Source organism: Thunnus thynnus, chromosome 19 (genome assembly GCF_963924715.1).
Source record: "Thunnus thynnus chromosome 19, fThuThy2.1, whole genome shotgun sequence".
Classification (NCBI taxonomy): Eukaryota; Metazoa; Chordata; class Actinopteri; order Scombriformes; family Scombridae; genus Thunnus; species Thunnus thynnus.
The window spans coordinates 5,680,333-5,697,611 of NC_089535.1; the positions used below are offsets into that span (position 1 = coordinate 5,680,333).

The 17,279-nt window shown below is 39.0% G+C and overlaps 1 protein-coding gene across 1 annotated transcript in view; it reads right to left on the reverse strand.

Annotated features, from left to right (window-relative positions):
- Positions 1-16,406, reverse strand: part of LOC137171055 (aryl hydrocarbon receptor-like) — a 36,020-nt gene extending 19,614 nt beyond the window's left edge. Inside the window, exons 1-2 of the mRNA XM_067574789.1 lie at positions 16,007-16,406; positions 7,990-8,168 (exon numbers count right to left, since the gene is read on the reverse strand). Coding sequence (XP_067430890.1) covers positions 7,990-8,168; positions 16,007-16,065 — 238 coding nt within the window. The 5' untranslated portion in view covers positions 16,066-16,406. The remainder of the gene's footprint in view (positions 1-7,989; positions 8,169-16,006) is intronic.
- Between the last annotated feature and the right edge of the window lie 873 nt (positions 16,407-17,279).

Below are 17,279 nucleotides of genomic sequence, written 5' to 3' on the forward strand. Positions count from 1 at the left end.
GTAAATATCACAATGCTGACCCTTTCAAGAAAGTAGCTGAATGAATGAAAAAGGGAGGCCGTGTTCACGCGGTCGAACAAGTCCAACACTTGAGGAAAACTTTGAAATACTCATGTTTTGATCGGAGTATACACAGCTGCATGTAAACAGGAATATTAGTGGAATATTCATTATCATTAGCCATGTTAACAGCTTTTTGCAGCAACTACCATGAAACGTGCCGGTGGTCATTTTTGTAAATTATTGCTCTGTTAATTAGATTTGATTTAGCTTTGATGTCTGCTGTGTGGGTGTTGATTGACAGCTGTGATTGACAGCTGTGATTGACAGTTGGCTCACCTGCTGCTCTCACACTGAGTCGGACTATTGTTGCAACATTTCTGTAAGTTATAATGTTACTTGACTACGATATCTACATCTACAGCTACGTCCACAGTTGAAAGAGTTGAAAACAATCAAACATTACGAGTTTAATGGATGTAGTTTTTATTTAAGGCCTAATGTGGTATATTGCATTGGATTGTATGTTCCTGTTATAGTGTCCACCTACTGTGTTTGTGCACAACATTTGGTCTTTGCGCCGTAGGGTGCGACACAACCAGGAAATGAATCAGTCTGAAGGGTCAGAGGTCAGAACTAAGTGCCCAGCTAAGTTATCTCTACTATCAGATTAAATAGGGCCATCGTATTAAAAGTGAACACCCTCACACATAATAGATTCTACACTTCATGAGCAAATCTGGGTCAAGATGATTTAGTGTCGCCACTTTATTTCAAGCCCCAAAGGAAGAAAAAAGCTCTGTTACTTCTAGCGGGTAGATAAGAAATAATGGAAACTGGAGCTTAATCAAACCAATAACAAGCTCAAGTGGCCACTTATGTTTGAATAGGATGTCTCATGTAGTTCCAAATATGATAAGAAAACACTGTTGAAACCTGAAACCTGTTTTTGGTTAAGTCCACGTGCCTCCAAATCTCATACTAGTCGCAATTCTGTCTCTGAAATGATGATAATTAAGACGATCTTAGAGAAGCTTCAGTGAATCAAGAGTGGACTGGGGAATCACGTCCACCTCACTGTAAAAAAATCCTATTTACAATAAAATGTTTACAAGCAGCAATGAGTAACCAGGGACTTCCTTGGCCCTGGGTTTCACCTCTCAGGCACAGAAGAGGTTTCTCTTATTTATTTACTTATTGTTGGAGATTGTTGGGGGTGTATGCAGCCTGTGAGGGATACTGCAGTCACTACTCAGGACTTCAAACAGTCCTTCCACATCTTTTGTATGTTTTTCCGGGTAAAAAAACCATTTAAAGGGGATGTATCAAGCACATTTCAAAGGCTATATTTTTTTAATCTGGTGCTCTATTAGAATATCATTACTTACAGTTAAAAAAAACTACTTATTTATCTTATATTGTCCCTTTATGCAGCCCCTCAGTTCAGCCTCTGTCTGAAACAGGCCGTTTTAGCTCTTGTCTCTTTAAGGCCCGCCTCCTGATGAGCCCACTCTGTTCTGATTGGTCAACTTCAGGAAGCTTCCTCTGGTTCTGGAGGCTACGTAAACAAACTATAGTAGCAGGATTTCACTTCTTTTTATTGTTCATTACTTGAAATGTCAATTTCTTAAATACATCCGTACATGTTCGAGCCGAAATCCGAGCAGAAATATGCGAGTCGACAACGTGAACAACACATGGAAAAACCGTAGCGAGCGATTAGCCAGGTTGAAGGCCTGGATTTTGACTTGCAGGGAGCGTTTATCATGAAGTATAATTTTAAGTTAAGTTAGTGCAGTAATTTACATTATGGCTGCAACCAACAATTATTTCATTATTGATTAATCTGTTGATTATTTTCTTAATTATTTGATTAGTTGCTTGGTGAAAAATGTCAATCACTGTTTCCTAAAGCCCAAGATGACGTCCTCAAATGTCTTGTTTTGTCCACAACCATATATATATTCAGTTAACTGTCATAGAGGACTAAAGAAACCAGAAAAAATGACTAAAAACAATGAATCAATAATCAAAATAGTTGGTTATTAATTTAATAGTTGGCAACTAATTAATTAATCAACTAATCATTGCAGCTCTACTTTACAAAGCATTTCTACTTTCTTCATTATAACCAATTTCATCATCATTTAATTGCTTTATTAACATAAACGTGTATAAATGCAGAAAACAGCATTTTCTACATCCTTCATTGTCAAAAACAAGCGAGTGTTTACTCACAGATTAGTTCTGCTTGTGAGTTTGACACTCAAACATCCATTTATTTGTTTGTTTTCATGTGTGACGCACGTTGACCAACATTAAACAAGACGACGGTGGTGTTTGACGACAGCTTGTGTGAGATGTCGGGCCGCGCCAGCATCAAAGTTGAGGGCAGATAACGTGTTCGGGGCAGAACGAGCTGATGTAGATACCGTCTTCATCTGATAGGCCTGAAAACCAAGTGATTCCACAATCTTTACTCTCATTTTCACCACTTCTCTCCTCTAAATCATCTCATACTTGACTATTTGTACACCTTATGTTAAGCTACGTATGTATTATTATATAATCTTCCATTCTTAAGACGTTACAGCATCACAGCTTCAGTCTATCTCTGCTTCTAAAACCAGCATGGTGGGAAATAAATTAGGCTAAACGGGAAGCTGCAGTGTGGAAGTTGTTCAAATCAAACGTCCTCCGTTCACAAACATCTGCACGGCCTTGTCAAGAGCCCTCATGTCGTGCCACAGTGCTCCAGAGCCTCGGGCCCTCCTCCCTCTGCACCCCCCCCCCCACCCCTCACCTCCTCCCCCCCACCTCCCCCACCCTCACCCCCTCCCACCCCCCCACCCCACTGCTCCATCGGTGATCAGCAGGCTGATAGCAGAGACAGAGAGACACAGAAAGAGAGGGAAAGCTGTCTGGACTCTGGTGTTAAAATGGTGTGAAATATGTGGTCAGAACAGCACCGGTTAACTTGTAATTTGGGTAAAATAAAGTGGAAACATTTTGCTTTGCATTGACTGTCGGCTTGACAGAGATGTGAATAACTTACCAATCAAACTGAGAGTATGAATGTGACTCACAATCAGTCTATTCACACCACACAGGAGCAAAGGCTAGATATGATCCAAAATTAGGGGTGTCCCCTTTAAATAAATATCTAAAAGCAAAGTGTTTCGAGATGAGTTTTTGTTCCTATTTTTTATGAAAAAAAAAAGAAATTACACATGAAGATCAGTTTAATAGTCATATGGAGAGCTACTCGGCCTGTGAAAACAGCTGCATGATGTCCGTAGCCAAGGCTGAGAGAATGATGATGTCATAGTGATGTCATCAGTGTTGTCTCGTGTTAGGCTTGACGACTGAACATTTATAACAAAAAGCCTTTGTTACAATCTGGGGGAAAACAGAGGCTTTAATATCTAGGCATTTACCAGACAGGGACAATATAAAGAAAAGATTCTATTGAGTTGCATTATGGGAAATGTAGGATCCAGGGTTGTGGGAGCTTTGACTGATCTTTATTTAATCTTCTTGTGAACTTGAAGCTCATTGGTTTAGAGCTGCAACAATTAGTCGATTAATAGATTAATCCTTCATGAGATAAATAATCGGCAACTGAATGATCGTTTTAGTCGTTTTATTTAGGAAAAATGCCAAAGTGTTGCTGTTTGCTCTTTCTTAAACATGACGATGATGATGATGATGATGTTTTGAAGCTTTTTTGAGACACAAAACAGATGATCTTTGGATTTTGGACTCTTGATCAGACAAAACAAGACATTTGAAGACGTCATTCAGAAATTATAACAACATTATAACAACAACAATTATAACAACTATTTTCTGACATTTTATAGACAAAATGATGAATCCATTAATCTAGAAAATAACTGTCAGATTCGTCAGTAATGAAAATAATCCTAAATTGCAGCCATATGTTGGTTCCCATTGAAACAAATACATGATTTAATTTTTTAGAAATGAACTGGTCACTGAGTTTATAGCAAAATTTATTCAGACAGGAGTAAATAGTGTGTTTGTTGGGGACTATTGACACACTAAAGCAAAATGCAAAACGTCCAGTGAAGAGATGAAAACATCAGATCTGTGTGGAGCAATGATGAGACTGTAACATTGCTCAAATTAATACATGAAACAAACAATAAATGTCATATTCCCATCATGTTTTCTATGTTATTTTACACCGTTTGAGGTTTTAAAGTCGCTCGTTTTTGCACCGACTTGACAATTAGCAACATCAGCTTTTTATCTCAATGGACGGCAGTGGATGGAAACGCACATTCATTCCTATTTTCTCAAAATTCTGTTGAAATTTAAGCTATATCTGGATGGAAACTGAGCTAATGTGACGATGCAGCCAACCACCTTCCACGTTTGACAGGATGTGTGGGGTATTGAGTTGTTTTTGATCTGTGTCAGAAAAGAGGAGCTACTGTTAAAGGCTGCTGCTGCTACAGTCTCAGGTTCCTGTGCCTAGACTCCATCTGGCCTCTCCATCTGCACACTCTCCTGTTTCCCTCCCAGCAGGCCAACTATTCATTATTCACTGTGTCAAGTTTGTCTCTCTGACACCCTTAAACACTCTGAGCTCCGCCGCAAAAATGTCTGGAGCAGCGTATTTGCACACCTGACACACATCGTCCCTCACGCCGTCTCTCACTTTCAATATTTCACACACATATTCAAGTTTCATCTGACATTTTTCTGTGTAATAGTAGAAGTTCACAGTTTTTCAAGTCTGTCTAATGACTTAAAAGTAGTCGGGTTTCAATATGAGCACAGAAGCAGGTTTTGCTCGCTGTAATCATTCCTCCTGTTCATACTGACCGTTAAAAATATCTCAAAATTCGCTTACAATGTAAGTGATGGGGGACAAAATCCACAGTCCTCGTTTTGAGAAGTTGATGTGAAGCTTATATGAGGCTTCAGCAGTCTGAGTTAGTCATATTAAGTGGATATCTGACACATTTACAGTCTTTTTAGCATCAAATTCCCTCTTTGTGTTTCCTCAATGTTTCCCTGAAGCTTCATATTAGCTTCAGAAAACTTTTAAATACATTTTTGCACAGAAGGAGGACTGTGGATCTTGTCCCCCATCAATTCCATTTTAAGTGCACTATGTGTAATGGTCAGTATGTACAGGGGGAATGATTACAGCAAGTAAAACATGTTTCAGTGTTCCTTTGGGCTCCTGACTGACTTGAAAAAGTGTGAATCTATCCTTTAATCTTTATTTTTACGGCGCTTTCAGACCTGCGTTTTTTAGTCCAGTTGAATCGGACTCTTCAGTTTTCCTCCTTGGTGCGATTCGTTTCTGGACACGATATTCGTATTCGGGTGAGGAGGTGGTCTCAGTCCAGTCCCACACTAACTCTGGAGAGGTATGTTTGTGGTGGGAACGTGATCCGACCTACATGTACTCTTGAGTTTGAGCTGAACGGCTCCAAATTTGCAACATGCAACCTGCGACTTGCAACATGCGATCATTTCACATTCATTTTAACACAATTAACCAAACAAAATAAAACACCAGACTTTCTTCCCATCGATGAACATGTGAGAGGAATGTAGTCAATCAATTGTGAAATGGGACAGTAGTGCTATGTGCTAAGTTCTTTCATGAAACTGGCCCCAGGTGCACATTGCATGCTGGGATGAGCGAAATCATCGGTTGCTTGCAGCTCGCCGGAGAGGTCCGACCTGGACTAGCACGACCAAGAACGTTCAATTTGGCCAGAAGAGCTTCTTCCTGTGTTTATGTTCTTTTTCCCGCCCCAGACACATCTGACCAATGAGAGGAGCAAATTACCGACTCATCCACCGGTTCAGACCAGAGCTAACACACCACGACTGCAACTAACGATTATTTTCATTATCGATTAATCTGCTGAATATTTTTTCGATTATTCGATTAGTCGTTTCGTCTATAAAATGTCAAAAAAACAGTGAAAATGCCTGTTTCCTACAGCCCAAAAAGACTCTTCAAACGTCTTGATTTGTCCGGCCAACAGTTCAAAACTAAGCATGAATGATATTGGATTTTTTGCCGATATCTTTTGGCTGATTGCTGATGCAGATACTGATACATACACATATTTTTTTCCACCTGGCTGAGGAGACTATTACACATGCAACAATACATTGTACTAAGTACAATGAAGAAAGACAATATATGAAGCAAGAACTTCAGAAGACTGGAGTTCCAGACCTGCAAACCCTTTGAGAACCACTTTCATGACCTAGATGTGTCAGGTGAACTGAATTGAACCTGAATTGTCATGTGAATGAATTATTATTGTACACAATTTGCAAACATATGCGTGACATCATTTGCATACATGAAGCAGTCAACCACACAAAATGTGAGGGTAGCATTCATATGAAAATTCTTGATACCAATAAAAGATTGTTTACAAAATTGTATGCAGATGCCAAAACTGTTAGTTGGTCATTTATTCACCTGCCTAAACGCAGCTTTCCGAGGAACACAGATTCACTTAGACTATACACTAACCTGCCACTACTGCTGCATTTATATAGTTTCTACTGTTTACACCTCCACAACAATCAAACTCTAAGTCAATTTGATGTGAAATAAATATTTTAGAGCTGGTTTATACAGCTGTTCTCATTATAGATAGGCTATTACATAATGGTATGATGACCTCATAACAATACAGGCTGAATATGAACATGGCTGCTGAAACTGTAGAAGTAATCACATCCCTTCTCAAATATTGTACTAAATTTGCAACGGGAGGGTGTTTCCTTTCCTTGAAATGTTCCTAAAACAGGCAAAGTTATAGACTACAGTGCCAACACACACACAGAGACACACACACACACACACATCTTGGTAACTTTCTAGGTAACGTTATTTCTGCTGCACATACACTGAATACAGTACTATGAAAAGTCACATTTAGCAACCTGCGACACATGGACAATATAACTTAACATTACTCTGCCAATTTAAACGCCTGGTGAACAGTCAAGCTAGCTTGCAAATTACATAACGCTGTGTTAATGTTAAATATTTTCCCAAGGTTGGCAGTTCTGCATTAACTTAAGTTAACTCAATTCATGATTTCAACTTCCCGCATCCACCCCAGTCTGTTTACCTTGGCAAAGGAGTTAAAAGAACCTAATGCACTGGTTGCCATTATAAACCAAAAAGAAGACGTTTTTTCTGTCAGCCGAGGTGTTTCCTATCTGTGCAGCCAAACACAGCAGCTCCTCCATGGACTGTTTCACCCTGATGGTCCGAGTGAAGATCAAACTGGGGGTCGGTGCTCCGGTTGGATCCACACAGACAGCCAGGGCTAGCTAGGGGGCTAGCGGAGGCTAGCTGGCTGTGCTTCCCTCCGGCAATGCTGCAGCTAATGTTCCACTAGCTAGCCCCAACTCTCCGTGTGGATCCAACCTGAGCACCGATTCCCAGTTTGTTATTCTGGTTAAAGTGGGAAGAAGCATCGGGTCTGTCTGGCAGCTGAGTGAAGTGGAGCCTGCAGAGGAACCACTGGGTACATCAGGGTGAAACAGTCAGCCAGGTGATGGAGGAGAAGGCGACGAATCGGCCTGTCATATCGGCAGAAATGTTCATTTTCGGCCGATGCTGATATTTCACTTTAAAGCCTTTATCGGCCGATACCGATAAGGTGCCGATATTATCGTGCATCCCTATTCAAAACCCAAAGATATTCAGTTTATCATCACAGAAGACAAAGAAAACCATAAAATCCTCAATATTTGAGAAGCTGAAACCAGCAAATATTTGACATTAAAAAAATGACTAAACCGATTATTCGATTATCAGAATATCAGAATAATTTTCTGTTGATAAACTAATTGATTAATCGACTTATTGTTGCAGCTCTCTAGGTTTGAAAACGTTCTTAGTTACCACAAATATCTGGCTGTCTGTGCTCACAAAACTATGTACAAGAGGTAGAAGTCACTCACCATGGAAGTAACTCTTAACCTTCAGGTATCCCACACTGAGCCGGAGCACTGACAGTTTGTCCAGGCGACCTCTGACCTCCTCGGCGAAGGGCAGCAGGCTGGTCAGACGCTCCAGCTCTACATTCAGACGATCCCGATGGCGTTTGGACGGATTGGTCTTCACAGGAGGAGGCTTTACTCTAGGAGAAGACACACAAGACAAGGGGATATGTTCGGAGATGCTGCTTGCTAAAACATGTTTGCTCAGCTTGACAATCTGTAACACAAGAAGAATTTACATGTGGAATTGAGTTTTTGGTAGAAGGTAGATCTGAAAGTCTTAGACCTGTGTGTCAACAATACGTCAGTTGAAAATTCCAGTTTTGAATTTCTAAGAGACAATGTGGGTTGCTGCCCAAATAAACTCTGAACCACATCAAAAGGAGCTCCGACTTCCTGTTTTTAAGAGCCAGCAGCAGAGGCTGAAAGAGAGGTTCATACTTTTATTATTACAAGACTGGAAAACACCGAGAGAAAAATGTTATGTGATACATTAGTCAGCATATTTCACTCTCTTAGTCTGGGACATATGTTTGGAGTGAATACCAGTAATATTTGACTTACTAAGAACTCTATTTAAATGAAGCCCACAGAGTTCAGTAATGATTACTCATGAGTATAAGCAGAACAGTTAGAGTTGGTCTGTTTCAATGAGACCTGCATGAGCTAATGCTAATTACAAAAAAGTAATTAGTGACCTAGAGTGGTAACCGACACAGCTCTGTGGCAAGAAATTAAAGCGTAAAATAGAAAATGTAGCTTAATTATTTTATTTTCTTCTCTTGAATTTACATAATTTACCTGTCCTGCTTGTATCAAGTCACTCAAAATCTGTAAGTAACAAAAATAAGATTCTACAGCCATGCTAGCTGCTCTTTGAGCTAAGTGCTAACGTCAACATGCTAACATGCTCACAGTGACAATGCTAATAGAGCTGCAACGATTAGTTGGGTAATCGATTAGTTGATTGACAGAAACTAAACTATTTTGATAATCAAATAATCATTTAAGCCATTTTTTAAGCATAAATGCCAAATATTAGCTGGTTTCAGCTTCTCAGATGTGATGATTTCATGGTTTTCTTTGTCTTCTGTTATGATAAATTGAATATCTTTTGGTTTTGGACTGTTGGTCAGACAAAACAAGATATTTTAAGATGTCAACTTTGGCAGTGGGAAATTAAGAAGGCCACTTTTCATTATATTTCGACATCTTATAGACAAAACAACTAATCGAAAAAATATTTGGCAGATTAATTCATAACGAAAATGACTGTTACTTGCAGCGCTAAATGCTGATATGCTGATGCTAAGCAGGTTTAACGTAATGTTTACCATGTTCACCACATTTCAGTTTAGCGTGTTAGCGTGCTAATATTTGCTAATTAATAATTGAACTCAAAGTACAGCTGATGCTGATGGGAATGTCAGTAGTTTTGAAGATATCTGGTCATAAACCAAAGTAACATTTTGACCTGATGAAGCTGCTGGATGAGAAGTCAGGGGCTCACCAAAGAGAGGAGGACATGAACGTGTGTACAAAAAATTATTGTAATCCATCTAATAGTTGTTGAGATATTTCACGGTGGCCCTAAAGAAAAAGTCAGGGGATCACTGAAGTCAGTAGGATTCATCCTCGGGGGACCATGAATGTCTGGACTAGAGCTGCAGATTAGCTGGAAATTAACCAGCAACTATTTTGATAGTCAATTAACCGTTTTGAGCAATTTTCTAAGAAAAAAAAGTCCAAATTTGCTGCTTCCACCTTCTCAAATGTGAACATTTTCTGGTTTCTTTGACAGTAAACTGAATATCTTTGGGTTGTGAACAAAACAAGACATTTGAAGACGTCATCTTGGGCTTTGGGAAACTGTGACCAACATATTCCATCATTTTCTGAAACTTTATAGCATATCTGATCAGATAAATTATCAATAGACTGCGGTTGGTTGAGGTCAAGCGTCTCTTTATTTCAAACAGAACACGGAGAGTCCGCAAAGTCTCCGTGGAGAATTCTAAAGAAGGAAAGAAATTCACTGGTTTATATATTGATAGCCTTGGGAGGCACCTTCAGTTGTTTACAGCTTTCCACCAGACGTACGAAGCTTTACAGAGCTCTCCCTTCCACATGATATCCATATGACTTTGTCCTGCTGTTACCCGTGGGACCCTGCCGTCTAACATATAACCATACATGGATGCAAGGTACAGATTTTTCTATCATTATCAAGAAAAGCATTGACAGATTAATCAATAATGACAACAGTAGTTAGTAACAGCCTTGGTCTGGACAAAATTTCATGCCAATCCATCTAATAGTTGTTGAGATATTTCTGCCTGGACCAATGGCTACATTCATATTACCGCCCTGATGCTCAATTCTGCTTTTTTCTACTCAGATCCGAGTTGTTTTATGTGTTGATGGTTCACATTCATGTTTGTAAGTGACACATATTCTGGTGTGAACACCGTTGAGATCCTAAACTGCCACGCATGTGCAGATTTAGCTGAAATGTGAGCGTCATTGAGTACAAGAATAACAACAATAACGTCAGATCATGAATGACACGGATGACATGGCTGCGCTCGCATTCATGTTCAGGATTATTGTTTTGTTGTGGAGGTCGGTAGACAATACAGACACTGAATGATGACGACAGGTGATATGCGATAAGTGTGACGTTAAAAAACCCCCACATGTACTCCGATCTGACCGTTCTGACAGCGAGACTGGATATGAATCAGATCTAAAAACCACATATGCCAAGTGGCCCAGATCTGATATGAAAAAATCTGATTTGGTTTGTTCACACTTCTGTGAAAAAAAATCTGATCTGAGTCACTTGAAAGCAAAAATATTGGATTTGGGCCACTTCTGTGTGTAATCTGATCATAGCCAAAGCGGTTTACTGACCATCCTTAGAGCCAGAACAGCAGCAGAACCGCCAATTTACCCCAAACACAGTATTACATCATGATGTGTCTGCTGATCTTCCACTTGGCCTGTGTCATTACTACGAATCACCACAACGTAATTCCTCTCCGGCATGTCTCGACATGCAGCTGCCCTGTGTGCCCTACCTCCTCCACCAAACACAGAGATCTAAGAAACGAGATGGAGGGAACAAAACAGACTGGAATGAAGAGAGGGGTGAGAAAGAGGAAAACACGGCGAGACGGACTGACAATCAGAAAAGTAAAATGTTAGAATTCAGAAGTAGGAGGAAGGTGGTGGAGCAACTAGCTGAGAAATGTATCATCTGGAATTAAACCTCTGTTAGCTGCTGATGAATGATAGCAACACAATTTGATCACAATACTTGACCGAAACATGCTGTAGATTCATTTTCAAGGCTGCAACTGACCATTATTTTCATTATCGATTCATATTTATACACTTTTTGATTAGTGGATTCATTGTTTGGGTTAAAGAATGTCAAAAAATAATGAAAAATGCCAATCAAACAGTCTAAAACCCAAATAATATACAATTTACTATCACATACGTCAAAGAAAAGCAGCAAATGTTGCATTTTTGCTACAAAAACTGACTTAAAATGATTCATCGATTATCAAAATAGTTGCAAATTAATTTTCTATTGATTGACTGATTTAATTCCGCTCTATTAACTGTTAAAACTTAAAAGTAGTTTCTGATTGTGACAAATATTCTGCAGCCAAAGCTAAAATGCAAAAATTGACAAACAATAACAGCAAATGCTGAAGGGAGTCAATCAATAAAGTACAATTCTGTATTGATTTATGATGAAATTATGATGTAAACAGTTACATCAGTGAATTATAGTATGTATTAATAGTCAAAATATATTTTTTTAAACTCAAAATATATTACAGTATATAATATTTATGGAATATTTATAGAACTGTGTTTAAAGATCATAAGGAAAATATTAAAATTATTTGACAGGATGAAGAGAGACTTGCCCACCATACACACACATCTGACATGTAATACCTGCATTTACATTTCCTTCTTTTACTAAGTCCATTACCATTATAAGGTAACATTTACATGTACATTTCATGCTGTTAACTGATGCTGTCATCCATCACTGCCTTCAGTGAAAGAGCAGGTAGGAGTTTACTGTCATGACATATGACTCACACCGCTGTTAAAGGTACGCTGGAGAGTTTTATGCATCCTTAAAAGGGAAAAGTCAAAGCTGTGAATATGATGATTTCTTAAAACTAGATCACCTTTGTCGTAGAAATGTGCAAAAAATGTGAGAAAAATGAGAAAAAGGTTGTAGATTCCCCATATCGCCAACAACGACAAGTCCCGTCCAATCAGCTACTGATGGACGGGAACGCGGGGGGGCGAGTACGTTTCCCAGCAGAGACAAAGTATTATCGCTCTTTACTGAGGATCTTTTTTTTTTAAAAAACGCTTCTGGATATATCGTACAGGTGTGCAAGGATCATAAAACAAACGGCATGCTGGAGTCATTTATAGGGATCAGTGCAAACTTAGTGAGAGTTGCACACAAGCCAGAATATTCACGGGCAGTCAAAAAACCTCTGAGACTAATATCTTCATTTCAGTTTGGTTTGGGAAACAGTCGTGGACGAAGGGGTGAAAAACTGCAAGCAAACACTCTTTCTTTACCTATTTTTGGACGACGAAGAGCGGAACCGGATTGTGCTCGAGCTGAATGTAGCTGCATAAGCTCACTGTTCTCTGTATTCAGAGTTAACGTCCGATATAATATTCTATCAGAAAACAAAGTCATGTTTACCAAAGCGCCGCAAAGTTTGTTGCAGCACAGAGTTTTCTGTCTGACGATCCTCACAGATCGATGCTGCAAAGCCTCTCTTTCGTCTGCCGCCGTTACAGCTTCTGTTGTGTCTGATTCCGCAGCGCCATGTTCGGCCTCGTAAGTCGTGATAGTAACACCACATCTGTGCTCTGACAAAGCTAGTAGTTTGTGTTAAATTCAGCTTTTCTGTCCACCTGAAATCACTCTGCAGCTGAAGTTTGTTTGTCAGGCTGCGGCTGTGACGTCACTTCCTCCTCCACACTCTGTTGCGTCTGATTCCTCATTCAGCCTCATATCACGAAACTAGCTTTCTTCCAAATATGCTGATATTTAAGTGTTTAGTAGTATGATATTTTAGTGTGTGTTTCTCCCTGTCGCTAGTGTAACACGGTAGACGGAGTGTTTTTGGAACTGTCTTTGAAGGCACCGCTACAGAAAATCAGAGACGGAGACTATAAATCCAAGCTGAAATAGTCTGTAGTTCTTCTTTTCCTTCCCTAAACTACGTCACTGTACGCGTCAAACGGTGCCGGAAGAACAACAGATTTTGCAGCTGCGTCCCTGAGACACAGAGAACATTAACAACTGTTGCTGTTCACACTATATCCCTCGTTTAGAGAGAAAGCTGAAAATAGGCGGAGTGATCCTTTAATATCTGACAAACATATTGAATTCATTTACTCCATCAAACATTTGCAAAGCTTTTTTTTTTGTGTGTGTGTCTTGAACCTGGATTGTTTAACTTTCAACAGACCGCTACATACAGTACACAGATTTCACTCATAAAACTAATGGAGAAGCTTGCTGGAAACTTGTTTGTTATGACTCTGCTGTTAAGCTTTTGGCTGATGATCGCTGCGGTAAACAAAAATTCTTTGACTCGGATCCAGAGCCAGAACCGCCAGGCCGGCTGAGTCAGGTTACACAAGCAGCTAATGTGTCTTGGGTGGTAATTTGGCACACGTCTCCTTCTTACACTGTCAAACAGGCCACGCCATATAAGTTTTTTAATTTCTTTCCAAGTTCAGAAGCCAAAGTGCGAAAAGGCTTGTTATGATGGCGTCTTTGTTTTCAGAGAAGTTGGTGAGACTTGTCTTGAGTTATCTGTCGAGTCAAGTTGTTGCAATAACACCAAGATTCTCAGAACTATGGATCTATAACTTTAATAATAATCCTAGTAATTAAAAACGGTTCCCTGCACTGTGAGCCTCTAGCTCTGAATAAATTCCTAATAATTACAGCAGGAATCCTGACGCCGTTTACACAATTCTGACTTTTTTTACAAAAAAAAAAAAAAAAACTGTGAATGAGCTGTTTATCTGCAATCACACTGTGAAATCTGCAGCAATTTGTTTAAAATGCAGAATGGATGGATTCATCTCTATAACCCTAATTTCAATTTTATGGAGTGCTGTACGAACAACCGTTTTATTTTTAATCATATGTGAAGATGGTAAACACTGTGCAGCAGAAGTAATCTTATTAGAAACATAAAAACAAACCTACATGTGCTTTTCCAGACGTGTAGCTGTCTTAAAATGAAATAGATTACATAATATGGCTTCACTATTTTACATATTTGGATTACTGCTGAAGCAAGTTCATTAATCAATTTAATCAACTGACAGAAAAATACTCTGCAACTATTTTGATAGTCCGTCAATTTCAGCTACTTTCCAAGAAAACGCCAAACATGCTGGTTTCAGCTTCTTAAATGAGAGGAGTTGATGTTTTGTTTTGGTCGCACATGACAGTAAACTAAACTAGTGTCTTGATTTTGGACTCTTTGGTGGATGAAATATGCAACACATCCTCTTGGGCTATTATTCACTATGTTCTGACATTTTATAGAAAAAAAAAAGATACTCCAGAGATTAATCAATAATAATAATCATGCAATTACCTACAAAATGAAGTAACAGATAAAAACATCCATAGATAAAGATAAGTCAAGTTGTGGAAGAAGTATTTAGAGCCTTTACTTAAGTAAAAGTACCAATAAGCAATGTATAAGTACTCCATTACATTTCCTGCATGAAAAATCCTACTACAGTAAAAGTACATAAGTATTATGAGCTTGATGTAGTTAAAGTATTGCAGTAAAAGTAGTGGTTTGGTCCCTCTGACTGATATATTATTATATATGACATCATTAGATTATTAATAGTGAAGCATCAGTGTTAGAGCAGCATGTTACTGTTGTAGCTGCTGGAGGTGGAGCTAGTTTACACTACTTTATATACAGTTAGCTAGTTTAGTCCACTGGTTCCCAACCTAGGGGTCCGTCCCCTCCAAAGGGTCAGCAGATAAATCTGAGGGGTCGTGAGATGATTAATGGGAGAGGAAAGAAGAAAAAACAAAGTTCTGATACACAAATCTGTTTTCAGTTTTTGGACTTTTTCTCTAATCTTTGATTTTTACTGAAATATTCGATCATTTGAACATTTATTGAAATGAAAGCATGTGAGAAGTTTAGAGGGAAAAATCACTATTTGGTGGAGCTGTTAACAACTCATAGACATGTGAAATGTGACCCCGACTACACACTGCTTTTTATAAGACGTCAGAAGCCAAAAAAGGTTGGAAACCACAATGTATTGTATTTTAAAAGCTTGTTATATTATCCATTGTGTCAAATCTTCATCTGAAAAGTAACTAAAACTGTAAAATAAATGTAGTGGAGTAGAAAGTACAATATTTCCCTCTGAAATGTAGTGGAGTGGAAGTATAAAGTAGCATCACATGGAAATACTCAAGTAAAGCACAAGTACCACAAAACTGTACTTGAGTACATGTACTTAGTTACTGTTTTGCCCCCATGTAGCCATCATAATGAGCTCCGCAGCCACCATCACCTGCCCGACTCACCTTATCTACTGCTGACGTCATTACGTGCGTGACAGCATTTGCTGAAGGCGAAATATACCTGCCCCTCTATCCGGAAATCACATATCATACTATCGCAGAGAGTCATGTCTCTGTAGAAACACGAGGTGGATGTAATAGAGAGGTGCTACTCAACAATAATAATAATAATAACAATAACACCGTAATGATTACGTTGATGATGAGTGATTGATCCATTGACAGCGAGCAGCATTCAAGCCTGTTTGGCGATTTAAGTACAGTATATTTCATAGCCTGCGGTGATACATCTCGCAGTAAAAAATAAATAAAGTTTTTAAAAGCATTTCAACTTACTGTTTTTGAGCGGGCTTCTTCCTCCTCTTGGTTGCGTAAACTCCACCATTCCCCAGCATGCTTGCAGACAACTTTCTCTCCACTTTCACTTAAAAAAACAACAACAACAACAACCCTCCACAAAAAAAGTTGAAACTAGAATTAAAAGTCTGATTTGTGAATGTGCAGACACACCCTGGCTGCTCTTCTTCTTCTTCTTCTCCTGCCAGGGAACCGCGACGCTTCCAGGTTTCACTTTCATCCAGCTCACTTCGGCTCAAGCGACAAATAATCCAAATATCTCGAGTGCAGCAGCATTTTGCGGCGAGCCTGTCGCTGAAAGACTCATTTAAAAACTCGCAAACTTTCCAAGGGATGTGCAGCACACATCACAGCCAGCCCTCCGTCTGTGTTTCCTCTCTCAGCCAATCAGATCCTCTGTGACATCACGGCGTGTTTGTCTCGCGGTTTGTGATTGGTGCAAACTTTAGCTTTTGTTTATCTTCCTCGACTGTAAAATACACATGCTGTAAATGTACCAGTGTGTTTTCTGCTGTCTCCTGCTGTTGTCGGGGAGGTTATAAACGTCTCAACATGTTGTTTTCTTTCCTGTTAAGCTGTAAATTTCTTACCTTCAGGTGTATTTTCCATCGTTTTCCTGCCTCATGAAAAACATTGTGTGACCCGCAGCGCCATCCAGCGGCTGTGACAGTTATAGCAGGTTTCAGCCAGTAGTGAAAGAAGTACTGAAGTAAAATTAACAGTACTATACTGCATAAATACTCCATTATACGTAAAAAATCCTGCTACTTAAGTACAAATATTCACGCAGTGGTGGAATACAATTAAGTACATTTACTCAAGTACTGTACTTAAGTGCAATTTTAAGGTACAGGTTTACTTGAGGCAAGGCAATTTTATTTATACAGCACCTTTCAGAGACACAAAACAATTCAAAGTGCTTTACAAGGGCATAGAAATACATTGAAAATAAGATTCCATGATTGCATTTCAAAGATATTAAAAGCAAGAAGACAAAAATACATTAAAATTGCATTTAAAAGACAATAAAGACAAAACAAGCAAATAAATAGGGTAGTTAAAGATGAAAAAGAAATTGTGTAATTAATTTAGTGTGAAGTTGCAGTAAACGATAATGTTTTAAGTGCTCATTTGAATGAACTGACAGATTTAGCAGATTAGGTGATCAGGAAGCTTGTTCCACAGGTGGGAAACATAAAAACTAAAAGCTGCTTCACCCCTCTTGGTTTTGACTCTGGGAACACTGAGTAAA